The 27,592-nt window shown below is 38.4% G+C and overlaps 1 protein-coding gene across 7 annotated transcripts in view; it reads right to left on the bottom strand.

The window, feature by feature from the left end:
* The window catches only part of cacna1aa (calcium channel, voltage-dependent, P/Q type, alpha 1A subunit, a), a 120,664-nt gene that overhangs the window by 56,711 nt on the left and 36,361 nt on the right, over window positions 1-27,592 (bottom strand). For 5 of the 7 annotated variants that reach the window (XM_051101013.1, XM_051101015.1, XM_051101014.1 and 2 more), the window contains exons 4-25: window positions 23,280-23,371; window positions 21,142-21,294; window positions 20,868-21,055; window positions 15,561-15,664; window positions 13,229-13,344; window positions 12,942-12,998; window positions 12,542-12,616; window positions 11,064-11,270; window positions 10,094-10,206; window positions 9,369-9,481; window positions 9,123-9,254; window positions 8,932-9,004; window positions 8,737-8,854; window positions 8,567-8,634; window positions 8,119-8,225; window positions 5,327-5,459; window positions 4,708-5,210; window positions 4,277-4,614; window positions 4,041-4,179; window positions 3,666-3,795; window positions 3,394-3,453; window positions 1,699-1,805 (exon numbers count right to left, since the gene is read on the bottom strand). In XM_051101013.1, the coding sequence (XP_050956970.1) occupies window positions 1,699-1,805; window positions 3,394-3,453; window positions 3,666-3,795; window positions 4,041-4,179; window positions 4,277-4,614; window positions 4,708-5,210; window positions 5,327-5,459; window positions 8,119-8,225; window positions 8,567-8,634; window positions 8,737-8,854; window positions 8,932-9,004; window positions 9,123-9,254; window positions 9,369-9,481; window positions 10,094-10,206; window positions 11,064-11,270; window positions 12,542-12,616; window positions 12,942-12,998; window positions 13,229-13,344; window positions 15,561-15,664; window positions 20,868-21,055; window positions 21,142-21,294; window positions 23,280-23,371 (3,126 nt within the window). Of the gene's footprint in view, window positions 1-1,698; window positions 1,806-3,393; window positions 3,454-3,665; window positions 3,796-4,040; window positions 4,180-4,276; window positions 4,615-4,707; window positions 5,211-5,326; window positions 5,460-5,973; window positions 6,025-8,118; window positions 8,226-8,566; window positions 8,635-8,736; window positions 8,855-8,931; window positions 9,005-9,122; window positions 9,255-9,368; window positions 9,482-10,093; window positions 10,207-11,063; window positions 11,271-12,541; window positions 12,617-12,941; window positions 12,999-13,228; window positions 13,345-15,560; window positions 15,665-20,867; window positions 21,056-21,141; window positions 21,295-23,279; window positions 23,372-27,592 lie in introns of all 7 variants that reach the window. The other 2 variants (XM_051101011.1, XM_051101012.1) reach the window with 1 other exon arrangement.

Here is a 27,592-nt window from a genome sequence, read left to right as displayed (position 1 = left end):
ATTGTTTTATGCCTTATAACTCAAAATCTAGAAATACATACATAAAACTTTAGCCACATCAGGTCGAAATTTGTGCCATAACATTTTAAAACAAAATAATATATCTATATAAACTACTTCACACAAAGTCTGAAATATAAATACTTAAGTTTCTAGTGTTCAGATGCCAAAAAACGCATTCAACGAGAATGTGAATTTCAGCATCAGACTTTGCATGAACACCTTTGTAGTGCAAAATTATTTGCAGGTTTTCACATTTAATTGTGTCAGACTTGTGTGAACAGGTCTTTATTAATATCAATTCTTCTATCTGACAGCCATTCAGTTTGTATGCATGGTACATGTCATGTGTTGTGTGTACTGCATGTCCACCTGGAACTGCATTAAATATGGACTTTTTTTTGTTGGAAAAGAATATGTGTGCGATCACATTTACAGTCGTTCAGGGACTGAGGAGGATGTACACAAACACATAGACAGAACCATATAATATTACTATTTCAAAGCATTCAGATTCTGGTATTTCAGGAAGAAAAAAATTGATCTGGGTTCATATTTCTTCCATTCATGCTTTCATTCAGGTCATCTGACATGTCGATTCCCAGAATCTGTCCTCATGCTCTTTACTAAGTCTGGAAAAGAGCCTTTCACATGCATTTTTTCCAGTTTCATACTAACAGATGCACCTTTCTGACCTCTCCCTCATATTAGTAACACTCTCAGTCCAGTAGCTGGGCCGCATGCTTCCACTGCGATCGGATACAAAACCTGGACCAGCCATTTTCATGGCTAATCATAAATGCCTTCTTTTTTGTTCCTGTCTTTATTTATAGCAGTTTAACAAGATTCCCGATCATTTCAGTCTGATCTTAACCATTAAAACGGCTCATTTCTGCATGGATTGTCACAAAAAAAAAACCATACTACACTTCTCAACTGTAAACCCTCATCACATGAATAAGCATTACAACCCATTTCACATGCAAAGAGGTCAGCCAATCATAAAAGGGGTCATTTACATACACAAATCCTAATAGGTACACAACCCTGTTTAATTCTACCTATGGGTAAGAAATGGTCAGGAAAAAACTATTACTACTAGTTTTAGCTAATTATAAATAGCTATTAATGATACAAAACTGTAGCATATGGTCGCTTAAATGCTCTCTCGCTTCTTCCTTGTTTCTTCATTTTTGGTTCCAGGTATGTGACGTAAAAATGGAGTGTAGAAATACCTGGGGTGAGTGTGGCTGGATGCTCCAAAGAGTCCTGGGCACTAAAGGGTTACAGGTGCCCAGGTAGGGTCATCACCCTCATGGAAATGGGCCCAAGCGCACCTACTGAGTAGGCATTGGGCAAAACGTTGCGCATGTTGGGACAGGGTGGGGATATTCAGTGAGAAATTACCAAAAGGAGAACTGGGCTTAATGTGGGGAGGGATAAGGAGAGGAAAAGAGAGGGTCAAGATATGCCAAACGCACAGAGTTGGGGAAGCAGAGAAAGGCAGAGAAATGGTGAGAGAGAAAAGAAAGAGAGACAGAGAGAGCTGGGTTGTATGGGTAGCAGGCTGGCGCTCCAGGGTGGCAGAGTGCTGGCGTTTGACCTGTAGGGAGCAAGACGGAAAAGGACAAGGACAGGCAGCAAGCAGGAGAGGAGAGAGGAGTGAGGCATGAGCGCTGGGGCCTTGATGACACTTACGTGAAGGCGAACGCCACCAGGGCACCACTAACCACTATAAAGTCCAGGATGTTCCACAGGTCACGGAAATATGAGCCTTGATGCAGGACAAGACCTAAATCTACCATCTGAAACAGAAAGAGAAAATGTTAAACAAATGCAAAAGTTTGGGATCAGTAAAATTTCAAAAGAAATCTCTTATGCTCACCAAGGCGGCATTTAGTTGATCAAAAATACAGTAAAACAGTAATAATGTGAAATATCAGTACAATTTAAAGGGGTCATGAACTGAGAAATCAAAATTCCCTTGATCTTTTGACATATAAGATGTCATAGTGTTATAAAAACATACTGTAAGTTTCAGAACTCAAAACATTTCAGGACTTTTCTCCATATAGTGGACTTCAATGGTGCCCATGAGTTTGAACTTCCAAAATGCAGCTTTAGTGCAGCTTCAGAGGGCTCTAAACCAGTGATCCCAACCACGTTCCTTAATGCCCCTGCACATTTTGCATCTCTCCTTTGACACACCCATTTCAGGTCTTCGAGTCTCTACTAATCTGAGATTTTCTTACTACAGGGAGATGAGAGGGTCTGTATTACTTACTATTGGAGAAAGCATAACGGCTAATTTGGATTATGTGTCCCTTATTAACCAATCACAGCAGCCTTGACGTCATTGAATTTCAGATATCATAGGATTGAATTAGAACGAATTAGAAGTGCCGTAAGCTGAATCCTACATGTCGCAAAAAGTCAGTGACTTCTCTTATAAAAACAGCATTTTTTTCGTGGTAAACTCTACGAGTAGATGTGGAAGATTAGCAGATAGGCTGTCGATTCATTAAATGATAAGCCGTTTTCTCCAAAAAGCTGTTTATTCAGTGTAGTGAAGCCTTTCTTCCACTGACATCCATTCAAAGAAAACGGCCTCTGGTCTCTTTTCCCACGTACTACCAGACCGGAAGCGTACGCTTTAGCCATTGCGCTTTTTTTCAGCTAATGGTTGCAGGCTTGCAATCTAGTGGCTTTGTCTACTAATGAGCTGATGATCTGAATCAGGTGTGTTTCATTAAGGGGACATGGAAAACATGCAGTGTTGGGGGGCCTCCAGGAACGTGGTTGGGAACCACTGCTCTAAACCATTCCAGCTGAGGAATAAGGGTCTTATCGAGCAAAACAATTGGTCATTTTCTAAAAAAACATTACAATTTATATACTTTTTAACCAAAAATGTTCATCTTGTCTAGCTCTGCCTGTGTATTCTGGTTCAAGACAGTTAGAGTAGCTTGAAAAACTCCCATCTCAATTTCTTCTCCAACTTCAAAATTGTCCAACAAAATCATCCTCCTACAAAATGATCATTTGAGGTTAAAAAGCATATAAATTGTCAATTTGTTTAGAAAATGAGCAATCGTTTCACTGGATTAAACCATTCTTTCTCATCTTGGATCATTTAGAGCCCTTTAAGCTGTATTTAAACTGCATTTTGGAAGTTCAAAATCGGGGCACCATAACAGCCAAAAAACATGTTTTTTACTGACTGAAAAAAAGAAAGACATGAACATCTTGACAAGGGGGTGAGTAAATTATCTGTACATTTTTGTTCTGGAAGTGAACTTCTCCTTTAAGTACAATATACATAAGTATAATGCATCTTAGAGTGACACATATAGACCATCACAGCCAAGACAGCTGTGCAGGATAGATACGTACCTTAATGAGCATCTCAAAGGTGAACACACCCGTAAACACATAGTCAAAGTATCGCAGGACCTGCAAGCACAAAAGAGAGACACAGTGTTAGCAATAAAATTAGGCTCTTTATGACAAATCAATATAATATAAAGAATGATAAATAAATAAAAATGATGGAGGAGTGAACTAGTAAATTAGGGGATGATTAGAAGCATAATATATAATAATACAATAATAGACTGAAACACAGAGACATGAAGAGAGGATGCTGAGATGCGGGACTGTCTCACATTGTTGCGGGGGGAATCGGGCCAGACAGGGTCTTCAGCAGCAAGGGCAATACTGCTCATTGCAATGACCAGCAGAATACACATCTCAAAATATCTGAGCGTGACGATATAGTGGCACAGCCTCCGAAATCTAAAATGGAAGTTTATAAAAAAGACTTGTTAATAACAAAAACAACAACTTCTTTTGAAAAAAGCTCATTTATTTTTATATAAAAACTACAGTAAAAGGTAAAACCAGGTGACACTAATCAGTTTTGTTTAATGTCAACACCAAAGAGTGTCTGCACCCCATTTTATTTCAATAAATTAGATACATTTTTTATTGTCAAAATACATTAGTAAATTAGCAAGTTTCACAGAGATGACTGCACTCACGGGTTGGTGGTAGTCAGAATGAACATTGAGGTGTAGGGTGGCATGGGTTTAGGACCCCCATCATCTTTCTCATCATCATCATCGTCACCCTTTGTGTCCTCTTTCTTGGGCAGGGGCTCAGTGTTTGCATTCTTATTGACTGTGGAGATGTGAGGAAGGGAAACAACATAGTAAGACACATGACTAAGACAGTAAATAATAAAAGGTGAGTTATTCTCTTCAGCTCCTTCTCTCACCCTGTAGGATGGCGTTACTGGAGGGGAACATAGGGGGAATGTCCACGGCAGTGTAATCGGGGTTCATGCCCAGGTGACTAGTGCTGGTAACATTAGCAGTGGTAGAGGAAGGGTTGGTGAGAATGAGGCTGCTCTCGGTTCCAGTATGTGCCAGGCTGGCAGTGTGGGCACTGTTGGCCAGATTAAGCAGACTATCATGTGGGGTGGAGTTACTAGGTGGCTGGGTGGCTAGCTTGTTGTTCATGGCATTGTCCAGGTCCTCGCTGTACTGACTGTCTTGCCGGGACAAAGTCTTCTGAATGGGACGGGTGGTAGAGAGAGTGGGGCCATGACCATCCCTGGATAAAGAAGACAGCAAAATGCAATGCGTCCATCAAGTGCATTGATTAAAAAAAAATTTTTTTTCAGAGGGTAATTTAAACTAAACTCACTTCCTGGTACGGTGTCGCACTCCTCTCTCTTTTCTTCCTTCACCCTCATGGCGATGATGTCTGTGTTTCCGCTCTCCTCCATCTGCACGCTCACACTCAGATCCTCTGTCCCTGCCCTTATTCCTGTGTCTCCTCCCTCCGCCCTCTCCCTCATCCTCTGCGGCTTTACGATGTTGGCGGGCCTGGCTGCAGCGCTCGCCATGCTGATGTCTGCGGTGAGACTCTCTACCCTCCCCATGGCTCTCGGAGCCTAAAAGACTCCGCCGAGATCCTGTGGAGTCCCCCCTTTCCAGTGATGTCCAGGGCTCAGATCCTCCACCTCCTCCACTCTCCCCCTCATTGAAGTTGGGCTGTTTGTGCAAGAGCTGATGAGTGCGCTGGGGCTGGCCGTCACCCGGACGGGTTTTGTTGGTATTGTTATTGCGGTTCTCCTGAGGGTCCACGACCAATGGCCGGTCCAGATGTGTCTTCATATCGGGACGAATGTGACGGGAGTACGAGACCTAGAGGCATGGTAAAAACAACACAATAGAGCACACATTTGTCAATCAAATAAGAACTTAATTCAAGACAAATATTAATGTAAATACGCATATCTTTCTTTGTCATTTCTTCTCACCTTCCAGCGGTCTTCGGGGTCCAATTCATTGTAAAGAGCCTCTCTGCTGTTCATCAGGGTCTGTCGTCTCAACTCACTAGTGCGCTGCTCCCATACCGACTTACAACCTTTGTGATTCTTCTGTTGCTCCTTACTGTAGAAAAGAGAGAGCGACAGAAAGAGAGACATTTACAGTAGATCTGAGATTAGTAATCATCAAGAGGGAAAAGTGAGGTTGCTGCAGCTACCGCAGGCTGAAAATGCCCACCTACAAGCTACCAGCTACCATTTGTTAAAGAGGATGATTGCACCGCTTGGGTCAAACTCACTCACAGAACACACACAGAAAGAAGATAACTATAATAATTCTGGGAGTGAACACATCACAGGCGCCCAACCCTTGGAGCAAAGCATGTGAAAGAGAGAAAGTAAAGGAGATAAGAGGAGAACAGCAGGTGATGAGTAGCAGGATGAAGAGAGAAGAAGAGCCGAGGAGTGACAAACCCGTCCCATCCCACCCAGCGGTCTGGAGAACAGAGCGGGGAGCAGCACAGAGAACCGAGGAGGAAATGCACATGTCGAAAAAGGCTGATGGGAGAAGAGTGGGAGGTGTGGGGCGAACAGAGAGGCGTTTCGAAAGAACAGAAAGAGTATAAATGAATAAATACCAGTCCAGAAAGTGTTCTGTTGCATCAAGACGCTCAGAGTTTACTGTCACGCTGAGGAGGAAAACAGCATGTGAGAAACACAGAACATCTCTTTGCCCTTCTCCCTCATTCACACGCTCGTCCTCACTGATACACACACATTTTCTCCATTTTCTCTCTTTTCTTTTCTTTACAAATACTTTGATGCATAGACACGCTAACAAACCGGTATCATCTTCAATTGGTCTGTGCCTCTGCATGTAAGTTGTGTCTATATAACTGTGAGAAGATCACAAATCAGCTTGTTGATGAACAAAGGAACACAACATTATAGATCTATGGCACCAAACATAACAGAAAAAAAGTATGTTTCTTTAAATAGCCATCTGTGTTTTGTAATGCAGTAACTTCATTACTTTTTAAAGGGATATTCTGTCATTAATTACTCACCATGTTCTTCCAAATCCATAAGACCTTCCTTCGTTCATCTTTGGAACACAAATTAAGATATTTTTGATGAAATGTGACTCTGCATGGATTAGCAACGCAACTGACACGTTCAAGGCCTAGGAAGATAGTAATGACATCGTTAAAATAGTCCATGTGACGTCTGGTTCAACCGTAATTTTCTAAAACTACGAGGATACTTTTTGTGCGCAAAGGAAACAAAAATAGCAACTTTATTCAATTACTTTTTCTCTTCTGTGTCGGTCTTCGACGCATGTTCACAAGAGTAGAAGAGAAGAAATTGTTGAATAAAGTTGTTATTTTTGTTTTCTTTGCGCATAGAATTGACGTAGCTTCATAAAATTAAGATTGAACTAAAGATATCACATGGACTATTTTAACAATGTCCTTACTACCTGGGCCTAGGGTGACCACCCGTCTCGCTTTGCGTTGAACACAGCGATTTCACCCCTTGTCCCGCACGTCGCAAATTGAGAAAATGTCCCTCATTTTCACCAGTCTGTTTTTTTTTATAGTCATTTTAAGAAAATATACATACGTTCTTTTGCCTTTTTAAGGAAGCTTTTTATTTATTCTTTTTGCAGCGTAGTTTCCTCGCAAAGGATGTGCGCACCTCATCAAGTGATCTAGCACCACTGACAGACAAAGGTCGAGCACACACGAAAAACACGATATTCTTTCAGTGCTTTCAGACACGACTTTCTTCTTATTTTAATAGTTAGTTTGAGGTGGTTTCTATGGCGTTAACAATGTCCAGAGCACATTATTGTAATGCGAGTCTGCATCAAAATCTCTTCTCTTACAGGTGGATTCTCTTCACTCTCATTCAAAAAGACGTGCTTTCTCTCGCTTACATGCATGCTCAAAAACATAAACGCATATGACAACACATGTAAATCAGTATTTACATAGCAGTAGTAAATGTATTTGTCTCACACGTGTCCCGCATTGTCCCACAAACTCACATCTACTGTCCCGCAACAGATCTATTGGAAATCTAGTGGTCACCCTACCTGGACCTTGATTGTGGTAGTTTAGTCTATGCAGGGTCAGAAAGCTCTCAGATTTCATAAAAAAAAAATATTAATTTGTGTTTCTGTATATGAACGAAGGTTGTACAGGTTTGGAATGACATGAGGGTGAGGAATTAATGACAGAATCTTGGGTGAACTAACCCTTTAAGGCAGTTAACCATGTTCCAAAAATAAGTTAATAGCCAGTTAGAATCCAGCTACTATGTTCCAAAATGCACTTACCAACATAAATTGGATCTGATCTACAGTTTGTGAGTAACATTTTTAGATAATATGAACATTAAAAACATGGGTTCTGGTTCCTTTTGGATTTTCTAAACTTAAAACTGTCTTGTGTCAGTTTATTTAGATAAGAAATTAGTACTTTTATTCAGCATGTATAATATATAAGTACAAGTATAATGTTGCAAAAGATTTCTATTTCAAATAATTGCTGCTCTTTTGACTGAAACCAAAAAAGCCAGATTGAAAGTGCTTCTGTGTGTGTGTGCGTGCATGTGTGTGTGTGTGTGTGTGTTATTGACCCCTATGTTTATTTGGCTGATACAAGACCAACACACAGTCTGAACACATAAAAACAAAACATAAAAGGAAGACAAAGAAATTGTGGGAGAGAATATGTGGCAGCAGGACAGAGAGAGAGATGAGAGAGAGATATACTCACGCAGCAATGGAAAGGTTGGCTGCAGACAGTGGGCTGACCTCTGCTACTTCCTTGGCCGCCTGAAGAGCCATTTTCTGATTGGCTGCTTCCTCTTCCTCCTGTTCATCCTATGCATGGAGAGAAACATGAAGCATATTGGTTAAAACGTGATGCACGCTGGTGCGTAGGAGTGTGAAGGATAAACAGTCTGAGAGAGGGAAGGAGAAACATGGTCACAGAGTTCCCATACTAGTGCCTAGTGAGTTAATGGAGCCACCATAATAAAATAATAAATAAAGAAAATGATATAACGTTTTTTTTCCTGTACACAACTATTTATTAGCGATTCAACACTGATTTTCCCTCAGACATTTCTAAACAAGCCCAAGCATACCACATGCATTTTTGTGAAGTGTATTTTTTAACACCTGATCCACTACCAAAAACAGTGGTTTTTATGCCTGTTTACCTTGGTCAGCTCTTGCGCATTGGCCAGATTGTCCACAGCGATAGCCAAGAACACATTGAGCAAAGTGTCTGTTCACATATGGGTTAAGGAACATCACATTAATGCTTCACTGGTGTGTGTGAAAATTAAACAAACAGTGTGTCAGCATGCAATATTGTGTTTTTGGATACAGTTGCCGAAGAGTGTAAGAACAATGAAGAAGACTGAGAAGACCATGCCCTTTTTGACTCCACCCTGAGACTCGATCCCATCATACATGACCATGTTCCAGTCTTCACCCGTCAGGATCTAAGGTGCAGGAAAAAGTCCATAATCACAAAGCCATGGAAAATGCACAGAATGATTGCAGACTGTTTGATGCTCACCTGAAATACTGTCATTATTGCTGCAGGAAAAGTATCAAAGTTTGTTGGCGGTGTGCCGGCTTCAAAATTAAACCTGAAGAGAAGAAACTGTGGTTATATTACTGTTACATAGAGTATTTCCATTTGGAGTCTGGTGACCCATAAATAAATAAATTTTCCTGTCATTATGTGTGTTTTAATGCTATACTGACTGTCCTCCAAAAAGCTGCATGCCCAGCAGAGCAAAGACCACGATGAAGAGAAAAAGGAGGAAGAGTAAACTGATAATGGACTTCATGGAGTTCAACAAAGACACCACCAAGTTCCTCAGAGATGCCCAATACCTGAAAATGGGAAAAGTGGGACATTTAAAATGCTTAGTGCTTCTTGAGACAACTTAATGTCACAAAGAGTGAGACGGAAAAACAGACATGGGACACGGGACGTGAGAGACTCACTTGGTCACTTTGAAGATCCTCAGTAACCTGAGAGCTCGTAACACACTGATCCCAAATGAGGTTCCTGGCTGGATGATAGACCACAGCACCTCGAAAATGCTGCCACAAATGACCTGTCCCACACACACACAAAGACACACACACACACACACATATATATATATATAAAACCCACATTTAAAACTCATTCAATAACAGCAAGCCACAAAACAAAAACCCCTCAACCAACGTCAAAAATACAGTTGAACATCTGTTTCTCACACTTCTCACAAAATCATAATTTAGCAAAACATCCAAAACACTTAAATAATAATAATAAAAAAACTCTTTGGGCTTGCTCCCTTTATCAGGGGTTGCCACAGCAGAGTGATCCGCAAAGCCGATCTGGCACGTTTTACGCCGGATGCCCTTCCTGCCGCAACCCAGCCCTGAGAGTGCACTAACTCGTGCAACCCCAGTGCTAGGACACACTCACATACACTCACTCAGACACACATTCACACACAAACTCACTCACTATGGCCAGTTCACCTACTGCATATCTTTGTGGGATTGTGGGAGAAACCGGAGTAATAATAATAAAAAAAACTGATTTACTGATTTATACAAACTTCTGCAATGATATAAACATTAATACCAGAAAGAGGAATGAACAGCTGGCATAATGACTGAATGATGTTTTTTTGGATTTAGTAAAAGAAGAAGGAGGGATGAGAGAAACTCACAATGCAGTCAAAACAGTTGAAGGAGGAGTGAAAATAAGGTCTGGTCCCCAGCCCATACATCTTAATACACATCTCTGACATAAAGATCCCAAGGAAGATGAACTCAGCAAAGTCTGGGTTGAAGAGAGAGAGGGAAACAGACAGAGAGAAAGAGCATTTGCAAAGGTCAAAGATACAAAGAAAAGAAAGAGCAAGAGCATGCCCATCAACATGCTTTATTTGTTCATTCGTAAGCCACAGTTAATTTAAGTCTGTAAAGTTTTTGTTCCAGTTTAATTTATGTTGATGTCACAGCTTGCAGATGATCGCTACTTAAAAGTTCTGCCTGACTCTTTAGCTCCGCCCACAGCTCGCCTCCAGGAGCTTAACTGTTTTTAGAGGGAAGTGGTATATCTGTATCTGTCTTTTATAAATCTGATAAAACTAAAAACAGAGATATGAAGGATGCAATACTATTCTATATGTCATGGGTGGCGAACTCCGGTCCTGGAGAGCTGCAGCCCTGCAGAGTTCAGCTCCAACCCTAATAAAACTCACCTCTCTATAGCTTCCTAGTAACCCTTCAGACTTGATTAGCTTGTTCAGCTTTGTTTGATTAGGTTTGAAGCAAAACTCTTCAGGGCTGCGGCTCTGCAGGACCGACATTCGCCACCCCTGCTATAGGTACTCAAGGTTAACAAGAGATTGGCAGAAACTGTGTGTGTTATGTCTGCTTTAATCAACAACAATGAATGAATAAACAAAGAAAAAAGAAGATAAACAGAGTAAAATCTTTAGAAAGTAAAATATGAAACCATACACAGGAAAATTAAAAGCAAAAAAAGGGAAACTTCACAGGTCCACGCAGATAATACATACTCATATTCCTGCCGATTTTCCCACACAATATGCACAAAAAATACAGAAAGGTTTGCACATTCTGTGTGGGTCTACTGTACTAATGAGTGAACAGACAGGTGGACAGACTTACAGAGGAAGTCGGACAGCATTTCGGGCTGGTCGTAGTGCACAACAGCCACACACAGTGTGTTGAGTCCCACCAGACAAAGCACGGTCCAGTAGAAAGCTTGCGTCTTCACTATGTGCCTGATGAAGAATCTCAGTCGACGCTCCTTTTTATGAAAGGAAGAGCCCTCCAGTTTCGAACTCTTCAGACTGCCCCGTGCAAACGGAGAACCTGATGGGAAAAGAAGCAGATAAGCAGAGTGTCAGAGAAATAAAACTGTAAAATTCAATGAAAACTGAAAAGTGCTATCTGATATGACATCTGAAAATTAATTTTGCAATTCAGGTTAATTTATTAAATACACTTTTTACTCAAATTGTTCTGCTAGTAATATATTTTGTAATTTGTAAAAAAAATAAAAATAAATAAGATTTTGTTTTTTCAAGATTTTTGAAGCTACAAGAATATTTTTGCATGCAAATAAAATAAAAATAACTTTATTCAACAACTGAAGAGTTCATCTGCAAAAACAGATAACTCAGTTTTTAACAATTTTAATTGTTTTTTTCATTGTGCATTCCAATTAACCTCAAACAAACTGCAGTTGGATTATTTTGACTATGTAAAAAATAACTAAATATAGCTAACTAAGACTATAAAACACAATAAAAACATAATAACATGATTAAAAAAAACAGATTTTTGAAAAACCAAAAACAACAACAATAGAGTTTTCTGTTTTTGAGAATAAACTCTTCAATTTATTTTCTTCCGTGTCAGTTTCCACCATGCGTTTATGAAAGTACCACGACGTGTTGAAGTGAAGAAATTGTTGAATAAAGTCGTATCTTCGTAGCTTCATAACATTACAGTTGAACCACTGATGTCACATGGACTATTTTAATGATGTCCTTACTACTTTTCTGGGCTTAAACGTGTCAGCTGTGTTGCTGTCTATGCAGGGTCAGAAAGCTCTCGGATTTCATCAAAAATATCTTAATTTGTGTTACGAAGATGAACAATGGTCTTATTGGAACAACATGAGGGTGAGTAATTAATGACAGAATTTTCATTTTTGGGTGAACTATCCCTTTAAATTAAAAAAAAAAAAAATCAATCTTTTGGACCCCACTATAGATTAGTATGTACTTATTGAAGTACACTAATAACAGGAACAATACCTCTGGAGCAATTAAGCAGTTAAGTGAATTACTCAGGGGAACAATGGTGCCTTACAAAAAGATGGTAGTACCAGGGTTATTGTATTTAATTAAAACAAATACCATGTTTTTTTTTTTTTGTTGTTTTTTTCAATTAAATAATAATATTCTATGATTTTCAAACTGTCTTTTAAAGAACACCAAAAACTAACATGTTTTTTTTATGTAATTGTTATGCCTTTTACCTCATTGATCAACCCTGCACCCAAAAAAAAAAAAAAAAAAAAAAAAAAAAAACACATACACAAAGTGTATTTGTGTTTTTATGTAGCTCAAATGCACCTATATCTCCATCTCCATCCTCTGCATCGAGCAGGTCTGCTTTACTCTTCTTGATGGTGGGCCTCCTTCGTGAGCCTGTGTGTAACAGACGATAGTCACTCAATTCTAACATACAGATTCAGACAGCCTAAAATATTAATACATCAGAAGACTAAACGAGATATCACATGTCTGCTGTGAGCTACAGATGAACGGCCCATGTAAATGTGCTCATGAACACTACATTAACTGTGCATATGGACGTGAAGTATACAATATCACCCCCTCAGCAAAGCTAACACGCTATTGATCTCTCTCTTCCTTTACAATGGAAAATCAACACCTAGTCCCAGAGAGGGAGCAAAAAGAGGAGGAGAGGGGGTTGAGAAGGAAGGACGGATGGAGGAGTTCACGTAAATACCGTCAAAGGGCATCCGGTCATCTGGGTCATTGTCCTCGTCAGCCAAAATCACTTCTTCTGTACACAATCAAAAAAGATTCAAATCAAACCACTGGAAAAGTCATGAAAAAGGAAAATTTCTAGTGCTTAAAAGAAGCCTAATGAAACATTTTGTACGTTATCAGCACGTTCCAATACTGAGACATACGAGTGTAAAGACATCCGTATCAAAAGAGACAAGCTACTATCTGAATTCTTGGCTTGAGCTTCTCTCTGGAGTATTTAATGGCTCTTTCTATGGCATTTACCTGCTTTGCAGATCCACTCCAGATATCCGTTCAGCTCTCGCTCTATCTGCTGCTGACGCTTCAGCTTGAGAAACTCTCTCCTGTTCTCCACACGCTCCCTTTCTTTGGCAAACTCTCTGTATCACGTACACATGCATGCAAACACATGCTCATCAACAGATGAACACAAAATGCACATACACACTAGTTAAATACAGATATGCTTGCAGATTTTTGGTCCAACTGAAGGTTAAACTGCGGTTTCAATGCAGCTTCAAAGGGCTCTACACAATCCCAGCTGAGGAATAAGGGTCTTATCTAGCAAAACGATCGTTCATTTTCTAAAAATAAAACAACATTTATATACTTCTTAACCACAAATGCTCATCTTGCACTAGCTCTGCAAAGCACATCTTGAAGTCGAGCCAGTGCAAGACAAGCATTTGTGGTTAAAAAATATAGACTTTTTTTTTTTTTTAATGATGATCGTTTCACTAGATACAACACTTATTCCTCAGCTGGGATCATGCAGAGTCCGTTGAAGATGCATTGAAACTGCAATTTGGACCTTGAACCCTTTGATTCTGGAATGTTTTTCTCAAAAACCTTAATTTCTTTTTTTTTTTTTTTTGACTGAAGAAAGAAAGACTTGGGTGACACAGGGGCGAATAATTAATTCTGGAGTGAACTAATCCTGAAAAAAAGTAAAAAAAAAAAATGATGATGATGACAAAATGATTAATAAATATCTCAGATTCTGCACTTTCATCAGATAATTGTGACACTGACATGTGAACTTGTTTGCACAAAAGATCAGATTTCTTTCCACTGAAGCACAAGATGCTATTTATTCACCCAGTTTTCATTTAAATTGCTCCGGTGATAATATAACTTAAAAATGTAATGAAAAATGATATAATTGTAACCGTAAAATATACCCAAGATAGCTGCCTCTGCACAAGCCATTAAAAATCATATCACAAAATACACAAACAATCAATTTTTTAAACACACAATATCCACAAACTGTATTTTTTTTTTTTAACATATGTGACCCTGGACCACAAAACCAGTCATAAAGGTCAACTTGAAATTAAGATCTATCCGAAAGCGGAATAAATAAACTTTTCATTGATGTATGATAGGGCAATATTTGACAGAGATACAACTATTTGAAATACTGGAATCCGAGGTTGCAAAAAATCTTGAGAAAATCACCTTTAAATTTGTCCAAATGAAGTTCTTAGCAATGCATATTACTAATCAAATATTAAGTTTTGATATATTTATGGTGGGAAATTTACAAAATATCTTAAAGGGGTCATCGGATGCCCATTTTCAACAAGTTGATATGATTCTTTAGGGTCTTAAATGAAAAGTCTCTAATATACTTTGATTAAAAATTCTCAATGGTTTTGTACAACAACACCTTTTTTACCTTGTCAAAATGAGCTCTGCAAAAATCATCTCATTCTAAGGGGTTGTTCCTTTAAATGCAAATGAGCTCTGCTCGCCCCGCGTTTAGCCGCTAAACTTCCTAACTACCACGTTATAAGGAAAGGCGATCACAAAGATTCATTAAAAAAACGCTTATACTCACTTCTGCTGTAAGTTAAGCTGGATCATGAATGATTTGTGCGAACATAGACGGATATATGTAGATCGGGAGGCGCATTCCCTTCACAAACAAATGTAATCTTTTGCATCTTCAGCTACTCAGATGTCGGGAGTAAATGACGACCACTATGTTCATTATTACATCCAGCAACACAACACCTCAATCGCTCAATCTGAGATATTCTTGTCTAACTTACATCCCTGCTTCGGCATCGAAACAAGGAAAGTTAGTGGACTGTGACAGCTGGTCTGAGGTAAGAGCTCATGTTAATCAACTATCGTAGGAACGGCCTCTGTCGGTGTGACGCCAGAGAAACTCACAATGGGGATATTATTTTTACAGATTAATTAAAAACCACTGCATGGATTTTTATCATTATAGGGTAGATTTGTACATACACTGCCAACACACATTAATGTTCAAACAACATAAAAAAGTGAAGTTTGCATCCGATGACCCCTTTAATGGAACATGATCTTTACTTAAATGTCCTAATGATATTTGACATAAAAGAAAAATGGATAATTTTGAACTATACAATGCATTTTTGGCTATTTCTACAATACCCATGCTACTTATAACTGGTTTTGTGGTCCAGGGTCACACATAATTCACAAAACTATCATAAACACTGCAATTCACAAGCAAATGAGTCAACGCACCAAGAGCGCAGACCTGAAAAATGACAGAGCTGAATTTGAAAAGAGCTCGCACTGTCTAAGAGACGTTTCTTACCCTGACAGCACACCCAGCACAAGATTGAGCATGAAGAAGGAGCCGATGATGATGAGGGGGATGAAGTACATCCAGTTCCATGCACTCCCTGAAGCATCGTTGCTCTGTAACGGCATAAAACAGCCCAGTCAGTACCATGAGGCACACATCCAAACATTTTTTCTCTCTCCAGCTGAGAGTACGGCTTGTTCATCTGGTTTTCTTTGTGTTTGTCTTCCCAAGACTCTCCACAGCTCACTTCCAATGGAGTCAAGTAGAAAGACATCAGACTGTTTGCCATTTTTATTTGCCATTTTCTTTAAGGTGATGGGAAATTTGACCCCACAAACAGAGGATGCGAACATTTATGACAGGACCGTGGCAGATCCTAGGACACCACGTACCACGCGACGTGCAACCTGAGAATGGCAACCATCTGGCTGGGGCTGCTTCATCTGTGGTACACACAGCTGGGTGCTCGGCACCGCTGCACCCTGTCACTGCAGAGAGGAACAAATGGGCAGCCATCTTGTGTGGCATTGCTCCACTGGCTGCCTCTAGGGAAGAAGCCCAGGCTACAAAAGCCCACAACGAAACAGCCCACAAGTGCTGTTTCTGGAAAACTGCAGACGATGTTACAATCCCTGCACATTTTGGTATTTAGGCATTTCAAGAGGACACATTTTTGTTATAGGGATAGTTCACAAAAATGAGAACTGTTATCATTTACTTTATTAGCAGAATGTCAAAAAAGCGAAAGTAGTTGGTGAACAAGGATTGTCAAGCTCAAAAGGATACAAAAAGCACCATTAAAGAATCATAAAAGTAAGCCATATGGCTTGTGCATTATATTTCAAGTGTTCTAAAGCTTACAATAGCTGCGTATGAGAAACGGACTGAAATTTACGCTGTTATTAACAGAAAATTTTAGACTTTCATTGAATGTACAAAGCAGCAAGAATGTACATTCTGCTAAATATTTTTGAGTTCCAAACAGGGTCAGAATTTAACTTTTCCATTTCCAAATATTTGCCCCTTGGAATTGATTTCCAGGGGCATTTTTACATTTGTGAAGGCAATTTTTATAATCACCTCATTATTATAAAAACCATATGTTGCCTTTAATGTCAAATACTTAAATTTACCCAATTACTTTAATCAATATTTTAAACATGTTGTCAATAACAGACTGTTTAAAATTGTATCTAAATTACACGTGCAATATTATGAAAAAAAATCATTATTGTAGATTATTGCTCTTTATATTGTAATGATGATTAATACTGGTATAGGAAATAATGTAAAACGTTTTTGTTTTGTTTTGGGCACATCACATTCTGGCTTCATAGACAAACATGCGGTTATTCAGCACAAGTTATGCAAAAACTCCCGTTATAATCACTGAAGCTATGAAATTCATCTTTTATTTACATCATATCTGGACTGGTTTGTTTATGATGAGGGAATTCGTGAGTGTGCACCCTCATCAACAATCTAATCTAAATGCCTCTGACTGGCCAATGCATTCCTAAATTCAACAGAAACGCATTTGGTTGGTTATAAGGCTCAACGCTGCACAAAACTGTGCGTAGAAGCAATATGAGTGCAGTGTGAGCGAATCTAAGTGTAATAATGCGAAATGACACTTTTCAATCATCTTCACATTTCACTGTAATCGCGACAGCCATAATACTTTTGTTTAATTGTGCAGGGGAATTTTTTGCCCCTTTGTCTTTAATTTATGGGTAATTTTTGTCATTTTGGCGGCATTTTTTAATCACAATCCCTTAATTTCTGAAGTCATACGAGTTTGGACTGGGACAATAAATGATACATTGCAAACTGAGAAACGACTGGATCGATTCTAAGATTTTCTGAATGCATCGTGATTCTTTGTCGAATCGATTCTGAGCTAAGTTTTGAACAGCAGATGGCACTGCATGCTTCAGAAACAGCCATACTTTGCTTGCTTCCAGTTCCTTACACACACTTGAACCTAAAATAATCATTCATAAAGTTAAAAAAATTTGACGCAAACTACAAGTGTGTTCACAATAGGCTGTGTTTACATTAATCTTGTGTCTTAGTATTTACATTAATTCTTCATGAGCATTTGTGTATGTAAATTAGAGCACCATCTGCTGGTAAAAACTACGCTTAGAATCAATTCCAGAGAGAATCAGGATGCATTCAGAAAATCCCAGAATCAATCCAGGAATCACGATGCACTGATTTAGCGTCGCAGCCCTATTTTGGACTCATATCTAAGATAAACTAGCTAATCCTTTAAGGATATTTTAAAATAACCCAGCTGAATCTGCTGAGATCTTCAGATTTTATTTTCCATTTACACTACATTTACACATTTCGCAGATGCTTTGATCCAAATTGACTTAGAAAAGAAAAACTAAAGCAATTTGTCAATTTTTGTAAAATACAACACCAAAATACAATAGATTTTGCTGTTGCTATGCCCCATAGTCTTCCTCACTGTCCCTTCCTCTGTCCCCCTTGATCTGCCCCACTTCCTTTACGTCCGCTCCTTCGCTCTCTCTGCATGTCTGAGAGCTCTGAAAGCCCCAGTATGTACTGCAGCTTTTTTGCAATTAAATTTTCATAGGTTTCTTTCTCAGCAGCTGTAAGAATAACTTCAGTTGAGCAGGGTCTGTTATATATAGAGCCCCGTTCACCGGAGAGAGGAGGGAAACAGGAGGAAGAAAAAAGCTGGGGCAAGTAAAAATCGGGGGTACAGCGAGCCAAGCAGCAAGAGTAATAAAAAGACAGCAGGGATAAAAATACAGTAAGACCAAATAAGAGATGATGCCATCCGATTGGGCCATACAGAACTGCAAGCCTTAGTCATATGGAATCACCATCCTCAGAATAATTCTTATTGGCAAGATCATTTCGAAAATAAACCTTTAATCCTTCAGGTAAAGCTGCTGTTGATTTGCGAGATGGATTGACGTGGCATTGGGATTTAACTGGTCCCTGAGGTAACATCATTAGTTTGCGAAAATCTTGAACATAGCGTTGACATCACTGCCCTATTTTCTGTCGCAGAGGGTGGGTGAACTCACCAGAAACAGCGCTCTCTGGTCAGGGTGGACAGGCTGGCCACGAGCGATAAGACTATAAATGCACTGCGCCGTCTTTGACTCTATAGGCCAGATTTTGCTTACTGTATGTCTGCGACTGCAAGGTACAGGGGATGTGGATTAGGTGGGGCTGTTCAGTCCCTCAGATTGGATACTTTCTGATAATCTTTAAGTAAAAGACATCAGTAATCCTCTACTTGGAGGATTAATCAAAACCTAAATAATACAGGATGTCCAGGTTAAAAGGTGAGGCCTGCCAATTCCGAGCTGAGACAAAAGTGTTTTTTTTTTTTTTTTTTTGCGCTTCACGCACAAGGACCGCTGTGCTGCTATAAAGATCTAAATTAAATACAAATTAATACTTTTATTTAGGACTGCACGATTATGACAAAAAAAACATAATTGTCAGTTATTACCTTGAAATTGTAATTGCGATTATTAATTACGATTATTACAATTTACATTTAAGGATGTTTTGAATAGCTTTATACCATTATTTGAAGCACTGCATGCCACACTTTTATACATAGTTTCTTATAGATACTGAAAAAAGCACAAATATCATGTCAAAACTTCTTCAGGGCCTCAAAACACCCTCTGACCCCAGAGGGTTGAATATTAAAAAAAAGTAAAAATGTAAAAATTACAACAATAATAATAACAATAATAATAAAATAAATAAATAAATAATAATAAAAAGAAAAACTTAAGACAACCTGTAGTAATATTTTTTCATATGTCATATATTACAGATTACATAATTGTGGCATCTGTAATTGTAATTACAATTAGAAATTCAATAAATGGTGAACCCCCTTTTATTCATTAAGAACGCATTAAATTGACTCCAATAAATGCTGTTCTATTTCTATTAAAAATTATTGTTGTTCATGTCAATAATAATTTAAAGGGATAGTTCATGCAAAAATTTAAATTCTGTCAATAATTACTCACCCTCATGTCGTTCCAAACCCGTAAGACCCTTCGTTCATCTTTGAAACACAAATTAAAATATTTTTGATGAAATCCGAGAGCTTTCTGACCCTGCATAGACAGCAACGCAACTACCGTGTTCAAGGCCCAGGGGCCGGTTGCACCAGCTAGACGTAAAAAAGCTGGGTGTACGCCCTACACTGGACTTTGCAACTTCCAACTTTACGGTAAATATTTACACCTGTTGCACCAGCTAAAACTATGATTAGGCGGAACTACGCCCGGCGTAGACGATGCGCATCCACGCAAACACATTCTCCCGCAGTGATAGCTGAGATGACACCCACGCTGCAATGGCTACAACTACTAATATAAAACTGAATTGCTCTAGACATCATAACAAGTGAAGCCACCACAAAATAATTTCATTAACTAAATATTTTCTAACATGTCTGCGATTTTGTATCTGAGGTCTCCCTGCACATTCCCATGACATATTTCTTCAGACTAACACTAAACATAAAGGCGACCGGTTAAGTAAAATATAATAAATGTAACACAATGCTTCTCTCAAGAGTTATGCAGTGTTAGCCGTAGTTTCTTTTTTACTTTCACTACTAAAATTACTCTTGCGCAAAGTTTGTGTTGCTTGCCCATAATAATTCTTTACAGGCCACATTATTCTGCCCGAAAAAGACCTTAAACGTTACAGTTGGCATCTGCACTAATTAATTAAAAACGAATCATGTCTGAGCAAATCGTGACTTTTCACTTCATGCCTACCTTTGACTAGGCGTAAGATTTAGTCTCAGACGTAGCACTACGCCGAGATGGTGCAACGGGTAGAAATTCTACGCATGACTTAAAAGCGCATTTTACCCAGCCTAGTCTTACAACCGGGCGTACGCCCAGCTGGTGCAACTGGCCACTGAAAGGTAGTGAGGATATCGTTAAAATAGTCCATGTGACCATCAGTGGTTCAACCGCAATTTTATGAAGCTACGAGGATACTTTTTGTGCACAAAGAAAAAAATAACTGACTATTCAACAATTTCTTCTCTTACAGATCAGTTTCCAACAGTCTCTGACCTTTCGATTTCATCAAAAAAAATCTTAAGAAGATGAATAAAGGTTTTACAGGTTTGGAACAACACAAGGGTGAGTAATTATTGACAAAATTTTCATTTGTGAACTAAAGAGGTGAACTAATCTAGGTCTATTTAAGTGTAGGTCAAAAAATCCAAAAATGAAATGAGGAAACTCTATGGCTTTAGTGAAGTTTAGCAATGTGACTTACATAGTATAACAGGTCAGTCCAGCCCTCCATGGTGATGCACTGGAAGACTGTGAGCACGGCAAACAGGATGTTGTCAAACTGGGTAATACCATAGTTGGGTCCAATCCAGTATGTTTTACATACTGTTCCATTAGGACAAGACCGAGCGTTAGTTTCATTTCCACATGGAAACTCCTCCCGGATCTCATCTATCAAAAAGAAAAGGGTGTTTTTTCATACATAACATAAATGAATGAAGAAGTCTGCGAGTGAGAACGAGCACATCGAGGCCTACCAGTGATGTTGTCAAAGCAAGTGGTGTGAAATTTGCCCATGTAGAACTCCAGACCAATGATGGCAAACATGAGGATGGCAAAGAAGAGCAACAGACCGATCTGCAGCAGAGGGATCATGGCCTTCATGATAGATTTAAGCACAACCTGCAAGCCTGGAAGAAAGAGAACAAGCATACTGACATTGTCAAAGGCTTTAGTTTTGTTTTTGTTTTTTTGATTTTTTTGGATTACAAAGCGTGCCAGAGGGTATTTTGGACACAAAGTGAATAACGTAAACTGGGAATTATCTTGTGTCAAATATACTGCATCAGCATCATAAAAGTACACTATATTCTTGTCGACTCAGGTCATGTGATAGTTTAATTTGAGGGACCTAACGCAATTTATCCCTTCCCTTTAACCAAGCTCTTAATATCACATTTGCATAAAAACATCAAATTGGTCATGTCTTCAATTAGATCAAACCTAGTGTGATGCATTCAATGAAGGCATTTTTTTTGTTTTGTTTTTTTGTTTTGTTCATTATGAAGATTATGAAGATCAGGTAGAAATCACATTTGGAAAACAGAATATTTAAGTGATTAAAATAGCCTGTTGTTGAAATTTGTTTTAGTGCTCCAACTGTCCAGATTTTATGATCATGACACCATCATTTTTGCATTTTAGTATTGGCATTGATTAAAGTTTTAGCAATTACAGTTATTTCATGGATGTTGACTTTGTGAAGTTCCCTGTGGTTGGTTTTTGTGGATACAGGGTCTTCAAGGTGAATACTGAGGTTTGCTGTCACTTTGCTTCAGTAGTTCTGTATTTTTTGCTTGCAATCCTTCTTAGTGTTCAACAGTCCCACTTTCAGTTTTCACTCACTATTTTTCTTTGTTGATAAAGTCTTATCATGCCTTGTGTTTTACGCAGTCATGATTATAAATATTTTTGTTTCTAAAACACCAAAAATTAGAATGTTAGGGTTACAGAAGCTCCTGTACAGAGCTCCCAAGATTTGTTCTTTTTGGAAGTCTGACAAATCACCCATTTCTATGGAAGCCCGTTTCTGCCACTGAATAAAAAATAAAAAAGGGTAATTATGACTTTTTATCTCATCAGGACTTTCTTTCTTTCAATTGCAAGTTTACATCTTGCAATTCTGACTTTTTTATCAGAATTGTGAGATATCAACTCACAATTGTGGGTTATAAAGTCAGAATTGTGAGATATAAACATGCAATTCTGAGAAATACATTCACAGTTCTGAGAAATAAAGTCTGAACTGTGAGATAACTCACAAACGTGACTTTTTTCTCAAAATTGTGAGATATAAACCCGCAATTCTAAGAACACATCAGTCTTTTTTCCACCTCAGAAATGGACTCAATAACTCGCAATTTTATCTCTCACAATTATAAGAAAAAAAGTCAGAATTATGAGAGAAAACGACAGAATTGTAAGATATGAACACAGAATTGCAAGAAAAAGACACAATTGCAGGACACAAATCCGCGTTTGTGAGAAAAAGTCACAATTGCAAGTTTTTATCTCACAATTCTGACTTTACTTCTCGCAATTGCAAGTTTATATTCCACTATTCTGACTTTATTTCTCACAATTGTACGTATATCACGCAATTCTAAAAAAACATCAGAATTGCAAGGAAAAAGTGAGAACTGCAAGACACAAACCTGCATTTGCAAGAAAAAAGTCACAACTGCAAGTTTTTATCTCACAGTTCTGATTTCTCGCAATTGCGAGTTTATATCCATCTATTCTGACTTTAGAACTCGCAGTTTTGAGTTTATATCACACAATGCTGAGAAAAACAATAGTCAGAATTAGGAGAAAAACATCAGAATTGTGCTATATAAACGGAATTGCAAGAAAAAAGTCAATTTTGATTTTATATTCTGAAAAAAAAAAGTCACTATTGCGAGTTTGTATTGCACAATTCTGAGAAAAAAACTTGCAATGACCTTTTTTTATTTAAGGGTGGTAACGGGCTTCTATACATTTCACCCACGGCTTGTACTAAACACTGCTTAACACAGCACTGATTTACAGTACAAACTAAAGAATACAGAACATTTGCTGTAGCCTACACAAATTATAATAACCCCTATAATAAAAGACAAAATATGTTACTCACTGGGAATCCCAGACACCAGTTTGAGGGGTCTCAACACTCGAACAGCACGCAGCGTCCTCAGATCAAAGTCTGAGCCCACTGTGGACAGGATTCTGGAGAGACAAGAAAAGAAAAAGTCAGTCAACGTTTAACCTGGGATATTGTGGTAAACAGCAGTCCTGTACTCATACAGGACTTGCTTTTGGTGACAACTTTGCTTTTTTGAATTGAGAAAAGCAGGTGTAAAGGCAGACAAAAGCGCTTAAGTGATTATTCCCCTTCCAAAATAAAAATTTCCTGATAATTTACTCTCATGTCATCCAAGATGTTCATGTCTTTCTTTCTTCAGTCGCAAAGAAATTAAGATTTTTGAGGAACCATTTCTAGATTTTTCTCCACATAGTGGACTTCAGTGGTGATCAGGCTGAAGGCTAAAAAGTCAGTTTAAATGCAGCTTCAAAGGGCTCTAAATTTTGCTAGATAAGACCCTTATAACGTTGGGATCGTTTATAGCCCTTTGAAGCTGCACTGAAACTGCATTTTTAACCTTCAATCTGTTGAGCACCATTAAAGTCCACTATATGGAGAAAAATCCTGGAATGTTTTCCTCAAAAACTTTAATTTCTTTGCGACTGAAGAAAGAAAAACATGAATATCTTGGATGACATGAGGGATTTTTTTTTCTGGAAGTAGAGTAATCATTTAAAGGAACACTCCACTTTTTTTGAAAATAGGCTCATTGTCCAACTCCCCTAGAGTTAAACAGTTGAGCTTTACCGTTTTTGAATCCATTCAGCCGATCTCCGGGTCTGACGGTAGCACTTTTAGCATAGCTTAGCGTAGATCATTGAATCTGATTAGACTGACAGCATCTCGCTCAAAAATTACCACATATAATGACAATATTTTTCCTATTTAAAACTTGACTCTTCTGTAGCTACATTGTGTACTAAGACTGATGGAAAATCAAAAGCTGTGATTTTCTAGACCGATATGTCTAGGAACTATACTCTCATTCTGGCGTAATAATCAAGGACCTTTGCTGCCGTACCATGGGTGCAGCAGGTGCAATAATATTATGCAGTGCCTGAAAGTGACTGGCACTAAGTTTGTGTAGATGCAGAGAGAGTCAAGTTTTAAATAGGAAAAATATCGAAAATCTTTGGTCATTTCTGAGCAAGATGCTAACGGTCTAATCAGATTCAATGATCTATGCTAAAAGTGCTACCACCAGACCTGGAGATCGGCTGAATGGATTCGAAAACGGTAAAACTCAACTGTTTAACTCTAGGGGAGTTGGAAAATGTGCCTATTTTCAAAAAAAAGTGGAATGTTCCTTTAAGTTAACCCGAGCTCAAGTAAACGTATTTGCATCCAGACTAAACCAATGCACACTGAACACTGATGAAGTGAAAATGCTAAATGACAGTATTAACACTCCCCATAGTCAGACATCTACTCGACAGTGTGTGAATCCTAGACTGTGGACTCAAAGAAAATAAGCAGTGGGCACTAATGGTTTCAGAGAGGATGGCACACACTGCCCGTCCCCCCACAAAGTGAATGTCAGAGGTCCATGTGCAGAGAATAGAGATAAATGTGGATACCGCTGCTTTGTATTCATATGACCTTTATTTGTGCAGGAAAGTCACTGGAAACTGATTCTCTTCAGTGATAACATGCAGAGAAGAACAAAGACGCGAATCCATCTGAATCGATACAGCACCGCTGCTAGTGAAACATATGACACAGGAATTTTAATCAACATTCATACGCACAGTTGCAGCAGTAAAATATCAGTTTCATCACCACGTGTTTCTGGAGACTGCTAACAAACTAAATCACGTTCACTGGGCATGATGACATCTAGGAAAATGACCCTTGACATATTACAACCTGTCTAAAACAGCTTTGATATGAGTGTCAACTGTTAAACGAATCAGCTTGTGTTCAACAGAACAAACTAAAAGCAAAAAAGCACAGAAAAAAAAGCAAAGGACAAAGGAGAGGCTGAAGGAAGACTGGTTATGCAGTTAATATTAATGTAAATTACTCAGGATGGACAGAAAGCCAAATGAGAAAGAAAGCAGGAGAGAGAGAGAGAGAGAGAAAATGCACAGAGCAAAAGGGGAGGAGGTGAAGAAAAAGAGCCAAAGGGGGTTGGAGGAGGAAGAGGCAACAGAGAAAGGGGAGGAGCTGGATGAGAGTGAGAGGAAGATGCTGACTGGCTGATTTATTCCCATCTCTCCTCGTCTATTTATAGAGCTGCAGTTTGAGAGCCACCACTGTCAGCTGTACCTGACTTATTATACAACACTTTCTCTCCAGTTCTCTAACACGCTCAAGTACTTGTTTTTTCTATGAGGGTGGGGACTTTTCATTGACTTCTACTGTTTTATAATGAGCATATCATACTTTTGATTCATAACCCTGTTCCTAACCTGTTCCAAACCCTTATTTTTTTGTTATATATTTGAAATGTTTATTAAAAGGGAAGTTCACTTCCAGAACAAAAGTTTACAGATAATGTACTCACCCCCTTGTCATCCAAGATGTTCATGTCTTTCTTTCTTCAGTCGATAAGAAATTATATTTCTTGAGGAAAAAATGCCCCTAAGTTTGAACTTCCAAAATGCAGCACGATCCCAGCCGAGGAAGAAGGGTCTTATCTAGCAAAACGATCTGTCATTTTCTAAACAAACTGACAGTTTATATACTTTTTAACCTCAAACGCTCGTCTTGTCTGCGTGAACTCAATGCAGTCAATATGGTAAATCCAGTTAAGGTAGGTTGAAAAACTCCCATCTCGTTTTCTTCCCCAACTTCAAAATCGTCCTATATCACTGCAGAAGTACCGACCCAGTGTTTACAAAGTGAACATGCAAAGAAGGTCAAGCGCCCTTTACAAAAAAAAAAAAAAAAAAAAAAAAAGGTAAAACAGTGATTCTGACATTGAAGAAGAAAACGTGATGAAAGTTTTTCGGCCTACCCTTACTGTATAGACCCGGATTACACAGACTACACATACGCATCACAGAGACAAGACAAGCATTTGAGGTTAAAAAGTATATAAATTGTCAGTTTGTTTAGAAAATGATCGATTGTTTTGCTTGATAAGACCCTTATTCCTCAGCTGGGATCGTTTAGAGCCATTTAAAGCTGCATTTAAAGGAGAAGTTCACTTCCAGAACAAAGATTTACTCACCCCCTTGCTGAGGAAGAAGGGTCTTATCTAGTGAAACGCTATTTTTCATAAAAATAATACAACTTATATACTTTTTATTGTCAAATGCTTGTCTTGTCTTACTCTGCCTAAACTTTTTTTTTTTTCCCCATGTTAGGGTATGCGGAAAACCTCCCATAAAGGTCTTATCTAGCAAAACAATCAGTCATTTTGTGAAACAAATAAAGCATATATATGTAATTTTTAACCACAAATGCTTGTCTTGCATTAGTTCTGCATCCACGGCTTCACACATTACGTAGTCACATTGGAAAGCTCACACTTGATGTAGGCGGAAGTACCTACTCAGTGTTTACAAAGCAAACGTGCAAAGAAAGTCAAACACTCATTACAAAAAGGTGAAACAATGAAGTTAGATGATTCTGAAGTTGACAGCAAATATTGATTTAGTTTTAGTCATAGTCTTTTGACTAAAATGCCATTTAGTTTGTCGTATTTTAGCCATCTGAATTGTTTTACTTTTAGTCTAGTTTTAGTCGACTAAAACTACAGTATATTTAGTCAGCTAAAATCTAACAGTTTAGTTCATGTAATGCATTTATAAAGCATTTCTCTAAAATTACCATAGGTTTGTATAGGTTTAATAATAAGGTTCTAACAAGATAGACACTGATTTAACTGCTGTGACATGCAACATGCCTTTTTATTAAAATTAAATGAAACCACTTCTCATAAAGAAACAAGAACATCATCTTCTTTTCAATGAAATGCCAATAGTTATATTGGCTAATTATTCTTTGTGAAGTGTAATGTGTGAAGACACTCATGCGCATCGCACAGCTTGTGCAAGATGAGCATTTGTGGCAAAAAAATATTATTTTATTTCATTTTATTTTTTTTTTTTTAGAAAAAGGCTAATCTTGTTGCTGGGTAAGATCCTTTTTCCTCGGCTGGGATTGCGTAGAGCCCTTTGAAGCTGCATTAACACTGCAGTTTGGACCTTCAATCCACTGGCCACCACTGAAGTCCACTATACAGAGAAAAATCCTGCAATGTTTTCCTTAATAACCTTAATTTCTTTTCGACTGAAGAAGGAAAGACATGAACATCGTGGGAGTGAGTAAACTATAAGGAAATTTTTATTCTGGAA

Source organism: Labeo rohita, chromosome 3 (genome assembly GCF_022985175.1).
Source record: "Labeo rohita strain BAU-BD-2019 chromosome 3, IGBB_LRoh.1.0, whole genome shotgun sequence".
Lineage (NCBI taxonomy): Eukaryota > Metazoa > Chordata > Actinopteri > Cypriniformes > Cyprinidae > Labeo > Labeo rohita.
The sequence above is the reverse complement of the archived record's forward strand: the minus strand, read 5'-3'. Positions and strand labels throughout refer to the sequence as shown.